Source organism: Stenella coeruleoalba (assembly GCF_951394435.1).
Source record: "Stenella coeruleoalba genome assembly, chromosome: 11".
In the NCBI taxonomy this organism is placed as follows: Eukaryota; Metazoa; Chordata; class Mammalia; order Artiodactyla; family Delphinidae; genus Stenella; species Stenella coeruleoalba.
Genome location: NC_137157.1, coordinates 24,782,433 through 24,794,562, shown reverse-complemented (window position 1 = coordinate 24,794,562; position 12,130 = coordinate 24,782,433). Strand labels below are relative to the sequence as shown.

General features: G+C 36.4%; 1 protein-coding gene across 1 annotated transcript in view; it reads right to left on the bottom strand.

Moving 5' to 3' along the window:
- Positions 1–12,130, bottom strand: part of CDK17 (cyclin dependent kinase 17) — a 97,441-nt gene that overhangs the window by 37,478 nt on the left and 47,833 nt on the right. The window contains exons 2-3 of the mRNA XM_079937175.1: positions 10,292–10,438; positions 933–1,097 (exon numbers count right to left, since the gene is read on the bottom strand). Of these exons, the coding sequence (XP_079793301.1) occupies positions 933–1,097; positions 10,292–10,409 (283 nt within the window). The 5' untranslated portion in view covers positions 10,410–10,438. The remainder of the gene's footprint in view (positions 1–932; positions 1,098–10,291; positions 10,439–12,130) is intronic.

Sequence of the window (12,130 nt, the reverse complement as noted above, 5' to 3'; positions counted from 1 at the left end):
AGTTGGGAAATGGGCACACCATGACACAGTATTTTGACTATTCAGATGTAATAGAAATAAATAACCCCCAAAGCATAGACAACAGTAAAGTGTAGTAAAATAATTAGGAAATAATGACTTTTGAGTATTCATTACCTTTGTTTTTAATTTAGTTTACTTAATTGTATGTGTATATAATTTAAATTTTAATAATAGCTATGTTTAACAATCAGCTTGCAAAATTTCTGAAAATTTTAACCATCATCTCTCATGAACCAGTGTAAGCCACAGACAAAACCCCCCTGTAGATAATAAGCTCATCCTCCTAAAATTAACAAAACACATGAGAAAATAATCTACTATGGCTAGAGTAAGCAGATAAAGCAAGAAGCAGAATAAAACCCTCAGGAACTTCAGTAAATATAATTATGTCATAAGACTATAAAATAATTATACTTAAAATTATTTAAAAACAAAACATGATAAATAAATAAGAAACCATCAAAAAAGACCAGAGAAATAAACAGAAACTTGCAGATATATATTTTTCCTAGATATTTAAAATGACACAGTGATGTAAGAATAACAACTCAGGTAATCATCATATGTACTAATTATTACACTAAGCTATCAAATGGTGATAATCTGGAGTTACTAAGTATGACCCTAAATTAAGCACCATCTCAAACTGCTATTCATCTTGAAATCCTGCATCCACCTCTTAAGGGTTTTGTTTTCTTCCTGGTGGACAGATTTTCAAATATTATTCCTCTGTAGTGTCAGCACTACTGCCTCTCTAGACCTTTCCATCTTTCTGCTCTCCCTCTTATTCTCAACTTGATTTTTACCTTACCAAAAAAACTAGATAATAAAGGCTGGCTGACTTGCATACAACTAAAACTTAGCTATGGACATAAGCTACAGTCAGAAAATTTTTTAAAAAAACAAATTACCTAATCTGCTTCCATTTCTGGGCATTGCCATGAAGGAGCCAAGGCTTCCTCCAATAACGCTATGTGGTCTCCGCAATGGAGGCTTCTTGAAGGACCCTGTGTACTGGTGGAGGAAGGAATGCATACTGTGAGAAGTTGGAGGTCTGCCATTCTTCACGATAGGCTCTGTGGTTCAGAGAATCCAAAAATCATTCCATCCAGGATCACATGAGAAGGATTGAGAAAGCAAGAGAGAAAACAAAACAAAGATTATGATAGAGATCGTTACATTTAACCTCATTTCTTTGGCTATGTATATAAAGTACTAGAATTAAAATAATTTCTATGAAAAAATACAGAAAATTCTTCATTATTTGGAATTGATCTAGTAACTTAATTACCGATTTTTAATAGTCAAAATTGGTTAGCAATCACAAAATTACTAATATAGCCCAAAGATTTTTGATTTAATACATCTCAAGACTGTTTCCATAATTCTACGTTTACTGACTGCCTCATATAGGCTTTATGATTAGGCATGCTGTAGAATATAAAAGACATGATCCTGGCCTGAAGTAACTTATATCCCTACTTGCTAGACATTCAAAAAATATGTCAAGTTAGTAAATAAAACAGAAGTACTTAAGTACAGATCAATATAGAAGTTCTGAAATTTATTACCCCAAATTGGAATTTTTTACTATAAAGAGTTTTTTAAAAAAAATCATCGGCCTATAACCATGCAGAAACATTACAAAAATACTTAAAAATTATTTAATTATAAATGGGGGAGATCCTGTTTTATAATGTTTATAGGGAATGTCATGACGCCTTTCCACCTCCAAAGAGCTTTGGTAACTGTTAAGGACATGAAGTCTTCTGTGACTCACCGTCTTCTGTATTAGAATTACGTTTTTACTGGTAGTAGTCAGGAATTTTAAAAGGAAGTGGGCTTCTCTGAGTATCTTTTCCTCTAACGTGCAGCTGGCTCTTCTTTTGTAGCTGATAATCAGGAGTAAGGATTATTTCCTGATGAGGAGATTCCTCTACATGTAAAGATTTATCAGACACAGAGAACAACTGGCAGGACCGGGTGGTTCAGATCCACAGAACAAGACAGACCATGGCATGGGCTTATGAAAAATGAGCCAAGAAGGCCACTGGGCTTGCGCCTCGACTAATAATGGCTGCCTAAAAGGAGCAGAGAGGAGGAGGATGGGGCAAAAGAGCCCTCAAGGATCACACAAGGCCTAGGTCATCTACTCTGGGTAGAACACCAGACTGGAGGTAGGGGAAATGCATAACTAGTAAAGCAGAACATCAGTCCATGTCCCATGCCTGTACATTCCTTGGCAATAGCTAGCTGATCAAAGATTTGGGGATCTTAACCTAAGCCTAGCGAAACAAACAATGATTTAACAATGAATGGGAAGAGGGTATCTGTCATGAACATATAAATTAGTTACAAACACTCGGGGATACAGGCTAGAACTATAAGAAACATCTTCTCTTTCTAGGTTATAATATTTCATATCTGCAATCATAATATATAAATATTCTGCCTAGAGACATTCGTTTTAGTTGCTCTCTGAAGTTATCCTGGGAAACATAGCTTTATAGTACTGGGGAATATTGCAAAAAAACAAAACAAAACAAAAAACAGAGATCATAAATACATTCAATTATTCAGGGGATATTTATTGTGTGCTTACCATTTGACAAGCACTCTTCCAGGCCCTGGGCATGAAGAAGTAAACAAAACAAACAAGGTACTACTCTTTGAAACTATAGAAACTACTTAAGGGGAAAAAAGATAAGAAACTAATAAATAAGAAAAATATCAGATAATGACAGGTAATATGCAAAAGATTAAAATAGAGAGATATAGTAGAAAATAAATGAGTGGTTATTTTACACTGGAATATTGAAAAAAGTTCTCTCTGTAGAGGTATTTTCAAAATAAGTATAAATGCAAGAAAGAGCCAGTCATAGGAAGATGGGTGAGTGGTGGGTTAGAAGATATTCCAGACAAAGGGAAAAGCTACTGCAGAAGTCAGCATGTGGCAAAGAGTTTGACTTATTAGAGCAATGGTCCTCAAACTTTAGCATGTTTCAGCATCACCTTCAAAGACTTGTTAAAACACAAGATTTCTGGGTCCCACCCCCAGACCTCCTGATTCAGTAAGTCAGGCATTGAATCCAAAAATTTGCATCTCTAACAAATTCCCAGGTGATGCTGATGTTACTCGTCCAGGGGTCACACTTTGAGAACCACTGCATCAGAGAAACAGAAAGAAAGCAAGTGTAGCTATAGTAATAATTGTGGGGGGAACAGTGTTATTAAGATCAGAGAGAGAAGCAGATTTATATGTCACCACAGAAGTCTAAATTTCACTCTGAGATTGGAAGCAGTTATGGTAGCTCTGAAGTAGGAGGTAATATGATCTGATTCATGTTTTAAAAATATCACTCTGAGGGGTCAGGGATAGTGGGAGGTAAGGAGGCAGGGACGACTTATAAAGGGGTAGCATGCGAGCGGTCTCTTTGTGGCAGCTGAGTAGCTCTTTATCCTGACTGCACTGGTGGTTACATGAATCCACACATGTGATAAAATGACATAGAATTATATTGACGCTTTATTCCAATGTTAATTTCCTGCGTTTGACAATGTTCTATAGTCACAGAAGGTGTAACCAAAAGCGGGGGGGTGGGGGTACTGAGAGAAGGTACAAGCAACCTCTCATACTATCTCTGCAACTTCCCCTGAATCTATTAATTATCAAAAATTTAAAAAATTTTTAAACATCACTCTGGTTGCTGCTGGAGAACAGATGATAGGAAAACAACAGAAGGGAAACAGGAGGAGGAGACTATTGTATAGTACTCGAAGCAACAAATAATGGTGGCCTGGACGAGGATGAAGAGAAGCAGGCAGATTTAGGATATACTACACAAAGGCAGAACCAGAAGGCCAGCAGACTTGGCTGCAAAATTACTTTCATACATACTCTCCGCACCCCACCACAGCTTTTAGTGATAACCTACATTAAAAATATTTATCCAAAGAAAAATTTTAAATCTCCAATAGAGTGACTGTTAAAAATATATGAAATACAATATGTGAAAGGACAATTGGAATCAAGTGTCAAGTATGCAAATGACTATCATTAACAGTGAGTTTTTAAAAGTTATTTATGTAGTAAATATATAGGAAACTACAATGGTAGAGGAGGGAAGAAAGGGTAAAAGAGAAAATAATCAAGGATAATTCCTGGATTTCTAGCTTTAAGTGGTTTAGGTTAAGTGAGGCAAGTTGGAGTAGAAGCTGATTTGGTGGGGGGAGGAAATCAAGCTTTGTGGTTTAGTCATATGTATTAAATTTAAGGTTCTTATTAGACATCTATGTGGAGAAGCCAAGTAAGCATTTCGATATGAATCTAAAGATCCAGAAAAAAATCCTGACTAGAGAAACAAATTTCGGTGTAGTCAGCATTACATAGTAGCTGAAGTCATAGGACTAGATGAGGTCAAATATTCACACATTTCAAGATTATGACAGCAATTAACTGGACAGTTCAGTAAGATAATAATACTCTATTTTAAAAAGAAGTGGAAACCTTTAAGGCATTATGCTAAATGAAATAAGTTAGACAGAAGAGGACAAATAGACAAAGGAGAATAGTGGTTACCAGGTCCTGAAGGGAGAGGAGAATGGGGAATTACTATTTTGTTTTTTTGTAATTTTTATTTTATATTGAAGTATAGTTGATTTACAATGTTGTGTTAGTTTTAGGTGTACAGCACAGTGATTCAATTACACATATACATGTATCCATTGTTTTTCAGATTCTTTTCCCATATAGGTTATTACAGACTACTGATCTTTCTGTTTTCTTTTTTTTTTAATTAATTAAATTTTGGCTGCATTGGGTCTTCGTTGCTGCGCGCAGGCTTTCTCTAGTTGTGGCGAGCGGGGGCTACTCTTGGTTGCAGTGCAAGGGCTTCTCATGGAGGTGGCTTCTCTTGTTGCGGAGCACGGGCTCTGGGCGTGCGGGCTTCAGTAGTTGTGGCTCACGGGCTCTAGAGAGCAGGCTCAGTAGTTGTGGCATGCTGGCTCAGTAGTTGTGGCACACGGGCTTAGCTGCTCTGCGGCATGTGGGATCTTCCCAGACGAGAACTCGAGCCTGTGTCCCCTGCATTGGCAGGTGGATTCTCAACCACTGCGCCACCAGGGAAGTCCGGAATTACTGTTTAATGTGTACAGTGTTTCAGTCTGGGCTGATGAAAAAGTTCTAGATATGGTTAGTGGTGGTGGCTGCACAGCAATGTGAATGTATGTACTAACACTAAAACTGTATGCTTCAAAATGGTTAAAATAGTAAATTACAGGTTATATATATTTTACAATATATTTTTAAAAGTAATGGAAATCTATATGAAAACCTGCACTAGATCTTTCCTATTCTATAATTAGTTCCAAGTAAGGATTTCAATGACTTTTTAATATCATAACATGGCAATCATTAGATTCCACTAAGAAATTTATTTGACATCTTATTTGGATATTCTGATTATGTGTACTACTATGATCAGGAGAACGAATTTCTTAGCCAACACCTCGTAGCCTTAACTCACTCTCTGGTTCCTAATCCTGCTCTTGTAAGCTCTCTTATTAACCCGATCCTATTCCAGACCCTACATACATCCAATGAAGTCTGTGCTTTCAGCCTCATCCTCTCACAGATCTTGTCCTATTTGGAGGAGTTAGCACTACTTAGAACACCCTATGTCATCCACTATTGTCAAAAACTGTCACTGCTACCATGTAGTGTAGCAGTCCCCAACCTTCTTAGCACCAGGGACCGTTCCGTGGAAGACAACTTTTCCACAGATAGGGTGGGGTGGGGTGGGGGTGGGGGATGGTTCAGGCGGTAATGCGAGCCATGGGGAGCGATGGGGAGCGGCAGATGAAGCTTTGCTCACTTGCCCGCCGCTCACCTCCTGCTGTGCTTACCTCCTGCTGTTCGGCCCCGGGGTGGGGGTGGGGGGTTGGGGACCCTGATGTATCAGATTACCAGGAGAAAGGGAGAAACCTGGAAATAAGACAAGGTCTCACAATATCCATAAAACTAGTCTTGTTAATTCTGAACAACACGATAAACTGTCCCAGTGCACAGACTGAGGAGTAAGGACAAGAAACTGAATATCAGGAAAACTGGACCATTTCAATCTTTGCCTTTTGGGGTTTTTTTTTGTTCTTGTTATTGCTGCCTTTGTAAGCCTCAAATAGTTTACGTGTAATAAAACACTACTTTTGCCTTTCTATAAGTGTGATCTATTCTCTTCATCATAATTAAATTGTCACCTGTCCTCCTCATCAAATCAATAATTTCAATACACTTCTCATTACAGAGTAAGGCTAACTACTTAAAGACAACATCATGAAATGTAACTTTCTGTATGTCTAAAATCATAGTAAGACTTCTAGCAAGCAAATCAAGAATCTATGAGAAAAAGGTATTTTTCAGATGAACTGTTTTTACTGAGATGAAATTCACTAACATAAAATTAATCATTTTATTTGGTAGATGTACAATGTTGTACAACCATCCCTTCTATTTAGTTCCAAAATATTTTCATCACTACCAAAGGAGACCCTGTATCTACTACACAGTCACTCCGCATTCCCCCCTCTCCTGAGTCCCTGGCAACCACTCAGCTGCTTTTTGTCTCTGGATTTACCTATTCTGGATATTTCATAAAAACGGAATCATAGAATATGTGACCTTTGGGGTCTGGTCTCTTTCAGTTTTCATGATTCATCCATATTGTAGCATGTATCAGTACCTCATTCCATTTTATGATTGAATAATATTCCATTCCCGGAATATGTCACATTTTGTTTATACATTCATCTGTTGATGGACATTTGAGTTGTTTCCACCTTTTGCATACTGTAAATACTGCTGCTATAAATATAAACATTCATGTGCAAGATTCTGTTTGAATACTTGTTTCAATTATTTGGATATATTCCTAGGAATGGAACTACTGGGTTATATGGTAATTCTATTTTTAACTTCTGAGGAACTGAGATGAATTAATGTTTGACAGTTTTTTTTTTAAATGAAATATTCAGTGCCTTCTCAGTTACTAAGAAAAAAAAAATCTGATGTGCTCAGAATTCTCTTTCCTTGAAAGTACTTTAGAAAAAAATGTTTCTTATACTTCAGTTTGTAAATTTTAGTGCAAAAATTTCATTTTATAATTAGGAAAAGCTGTATTGAGTTAAGGCCAGTATGCTTAAATCAACCAAGTTTGCAAACTTTCAACCTAATTTTAACACACTAAATATAAATTCAAGATTCCTCTTTCCCTGGGGTTCAATCCACCGATCAATCTGTAAACACACTAGCTTATCTAGAAAGGTACTCTAATGCGAACTATAATTATATTATACATTTATAACTGAGTTAAAGCCTTCACAGTATGACTCATAATTATCAAAATAGAGATAATAGCTCAAATTCTCTTTGGATGGAGGTAGAACATGTATGAGTGACAGTGTATGTACATTTTGATACACCAACTGTATCATATGCATTATAATTTTTCCAAGATTTTTATAGTATTAGCCCCATTTAGGTGTACTTTCTCATTTTATTTGTCCTAGAATATGCATGAGAGACACCTGCCTATATATAATGCAAGAGTAAGAGGATTCTGCTCATACAAGTGACTGAACAAAAGACAGGAGATGAAAAATTGGTTTAGTTTAAGAAAGTTATAAACTATATTCTTCCTCCTCAAGCCAGCACTACCACTATATAGTTGTTAGACAAATATCACTTGCTTTACAAACTGGTTATAGTGTATGTGAGAAGATCTTTTAAGAAGTATAGTCTACCTCTTCTCATTCATTAAACCATATTCAGACACAGACTGTGTGTGTTACCAATCTTAGGAGCTTTTTACCTTTAAGATAAACTCCATAAAGAAAGAAAATGTTGGAACCAGCTATCAGGTACTGAAAGATAACCAAAAAGGTAAAGAATCTTTGTGAAAGCTGTCCCATGTGCCGTTGTTATACATAGGAAATAAGTAATAGCAGATATAACTCAGAGATAGCCTATGCTACCAGCAATCTCTGCAACCCAAGAGGAATCAGTCTATTATGACATCTTCAAGTATTATTTCAAGTAATTCGGAAAACTTAAAGAGGAAACTCAGCAGAGTTTCTATTTTCTCTTCTTTACTAATTGTTAATGTTACTATTAGAATAAAAGTAAACTTTAAACTATGTTCTATTTGAAAAAAATTTTCAATGTTTCACCATTCATTATAAATTAAGCATGTTTTAAGACAATTAATACTAAAATATTCCAGGAAATATGCTATGAATCTAAAATATTAATTGGCTCTCCAAAAAGTATGTACATTTTCTTTGACTCACACTCTTTTTTTATTTTTAAGAGGTTTGTCTTGTAGTCAAATTCCCATCCAGAATGTGTTCCCAGAAAGCATCTATCAAGATGTACTCTGTGCTTACTTTACTCCTGAATATCATTGGCGAATAGCTCGCAAGACTCGTGGAGTGGATCATAAGAATGAATATACAGGGTTTAATTAATAACAAGAAATCAAAGGGGATCTGAGAGAGAATTAAGGATTTTTCTCCTGGCAAAAGGAATAAAAGTAAAACATTATAATATCAGCTTTGAGATTTGATCCAAATGTAAAATATTTCTCTCCTAAAGTAAATTATAACCAAATTATTATTTTAAATTTTCTACCAAACTCATCTATGTTTCCCCTCCTATATTATGAGCCAGATAACCTTGAGTAAAATAATGACCCTTCTGAGGAAGAGATAAACTGAAGGTTGGGTAGGATAAATTACTTACCCAGAGTCATGTAACTAATAAGTGTGTAAGTGTATCCCAAATTCCAATCCATGACTTTTTTAAAAAATAAATTTATTTATTTATTTTATTTTTGGCTGCGTTGGGTCTTTGTTGCTGCACACGGATTTTCTCTAGTTGCGGTGAGCGGGGTCTCCTCTTCATTGCTGTACGCGGGCTTCTCATTACGGTGGCTTCTCTTGCTGTGGAACATGGGCTCTAGGTGCGTGAGCTTCAATAGTTGTGGCATGCGGGCTCAGTAGTTGTGGCTCACGGGCTCCAGAGCACAGTCTCAGTAGTTGTGGCACATGGGCATAGTTGCTCCGCGGCATGTGGGATCTTCCCGGACCAAGGTTTGAACCCATGTCCCCTGCATTGGCAGGCGGATTCTTAACCACTGCGCCACCAGGGAAGTCCCAATCCATGACTTTTAAAGTCCAGAGCACTTTCCATTATACCTTTCCCTCTCTCACAAGGACAGTTACATTTCATCCAGAGGGGGTGAGGGTATTCATGTTTTCACCAACTGCCACAAACCTCTAAACAGAAGAACTTCAGGCAGAGGCAAGGAAGAGAATCTGCACATTATGACACACTGGCAGCCATTCCTGTAAGCTCCTTCCTGGTTATTACTATGACATCTCTAGGGCTATTTCAGTTTTGAATATGTAGGCTTGTTCTACAGATTTCATCAGGATTTTGCATTTTAATCCATTCAATTTAACAAACTTTTTATTTTATATCAACATCTGTGTACTAACTACTTTACACTGTAAAAAGAACTGTCAAACTTGTGAAACATTATATGCCTATCTACTATTAACTGCTTTCAATACTATGGATAGATTCTTTGGTCAATATAAAGTAAAAAAATGGTATGATTCACTCATATGATAAACCTTGTCGTCTATGTGGATAGTCAATATATGCATATATAATGTTATAAAACTGATGAAATTTAAAACAGGAATTTCACAAACTTTTTTTTTGGGGGGCCACGCCGCATGGCTTGTGGGACCTTAATTCCCTGACCAGTGATTGAACCCAGGCCCTCGGCAGTGAAAGCACAGAGTCTTAACCACTGGACCACCAGGGAATTCCCAGGAATTTCACAAACTTACTATGCACTTTTAAGCTGTATAAACTTTGTTATAAGAAAACAAAAATATTTAAATGTTAATTTTAAAATAGCTACTTAACTAGGATAATATTATACAAAGTATTCTTATTTAAGAACTAATGAAAAATGGAAAGATAAACAGGATAGAGAATTCATCAGGGTTAGAGACCAGCTATAGTAACACTGTTGGAGTAAGAATGGAACATTCCAGTAAGCAAGCCAAAGTTATTGAACTAGGGAAGGAGGCAGAGAAATAAACAGAAGGAACCTACTAAGGACTAATCAGGAAAGTAAATTTACATTCGATTTATCATGTAATTCAATTCTCTCCTCCCCTTCCCTACCCCCTCAATATTTACCATTATCTTTGCTGCTGTTTTCTTCAATAGTCATTTGTTCAGCCAATTCAGACAACGATTCATCAATAGTCTGGCTTCCTCGAAGCGTGAGGGATAGCCTTCTCTTAAATTTTTTCATCCTATCAACTGAATGTGACTTGAAAAATCCTGAAAGAAGAGAACAGAATGAACATAAGATTAAAGCTATGAATATCTTACAGCTCCAGAAAAATGCTGTTCTCGGTTTACTGGGAATCTTCAAAATAAGAATAAAATGAGGAATTCTCACATCCATCAAACATCACAAAATCCAACCCTTCCTTAAAAAGATCCACTCACTTGAATTAATGCCATACTCATATCGCATCATCAGAAGAGCAAGAATTCTACAAACTAAAGACTGAGATTTTAAGCATCACAACTAAACTTAGAAGGATTACAAATCTTCCTAAAATGAGCTTTGTAAAAACCAATTTAGTGAAAATATATCATTATTTTGATGTGTAGGTTCCATTATTATAAATATCAATCATCATATTGGAACCAGTCAGTGATACCTTTAAATATAACTGAGGGGATAAGACAGGTGAAAGAGGTGGGGTAGGGAGAATAAAGAATGATGCTTGACAATTTATTAAACAGCTCCAACAGAAATTTTCTTTTTTAACTTCTTATTTAGCCAATATATTGGGGGTTTGTTCTTCCCCCCACCCTGGTCAGCTGTCAGGAGTCTCCTCCTATTATTTTAACAATGCCAAATTTTAGAAGGAAAAAATAAAAGTCAAATTAACAGGTTTCAAATGCCTACTCCATACTAGACACTCTCATGTCTCTGAATTCATTTAGTCTTCCTAATTCTAAAGAGCATACTATACTATCCCATTTTCACAAATAAGCAAATAGGCTCAAAGAAGTTCCCTGACAGAAGGCAAACAAACAATTATGGATAGAACTGAGATTTAAAACTAAGATTACCATTTACCTTTTCCCCCACATTTTAACATCTCTGAAATCAGGATGTATCACAATTACAGTTAAGTCCCCTACATACGAATGAGTTCCATTCCAAGAGCGTGTTCATAAGTCCAATTTGTTCATAAGTCCAACAAGGTTAGCCTAGGTACTCAACTAACACACGCAGCTATACAGTACTGTACTGTAATAGGTTTATAATACTTTTCACACAAATAGTACATAAAAACAAACACAAAAAATAAAGAAAACATTTTTAATCTTACAGTACACTACCTTGAAAAGTACAGTAGTACAGTACAACAGTTGGCATACAGGGGCTGGCATCGAGTGAACAGGCAAGAAGAGTTACTGACTGGAGGAGGGAGAGGAGGTGGGAACTGGCAGAGATGAAGGATCATCTGCAATAGGAGATGGAGGGCAAGCTGCAATTTCACTCACGCCTGATGTTGATGGAACACATATCACATCTCTGAAAGTTCACAACTTGAAGGTTTGTATGTAGGGGACTTACTGTAATGGGATGTCAATTATAATTGACAGCTTTCTTTTTTCCTAGTAGTACATACACTAATGGTATAATTCATAGTGGAGTCTTGGATATGATCAAACAAGGTATTTGCTGCCAAAACCAATTCCTCAATTATTTACCTGTAACTTCTTTTCTAATTTACAGTCTTAATTGTGGTGAGCTAGTTTACCAGATTACCAAGTGTACTGTAACCATTACCCCAACTAAGAGCTGCTTCTAACTCCCCTATGCTAAAATACCTGTTTTACCATCCAGCTCTGGATATCTATCTTGAATCTGTATTTTGCTTATTTTCTCATCCTAAGGCTCTATTCCAAGTAGCTGAGTGTGCTGAACAAGTGAACTCTACATAAGAT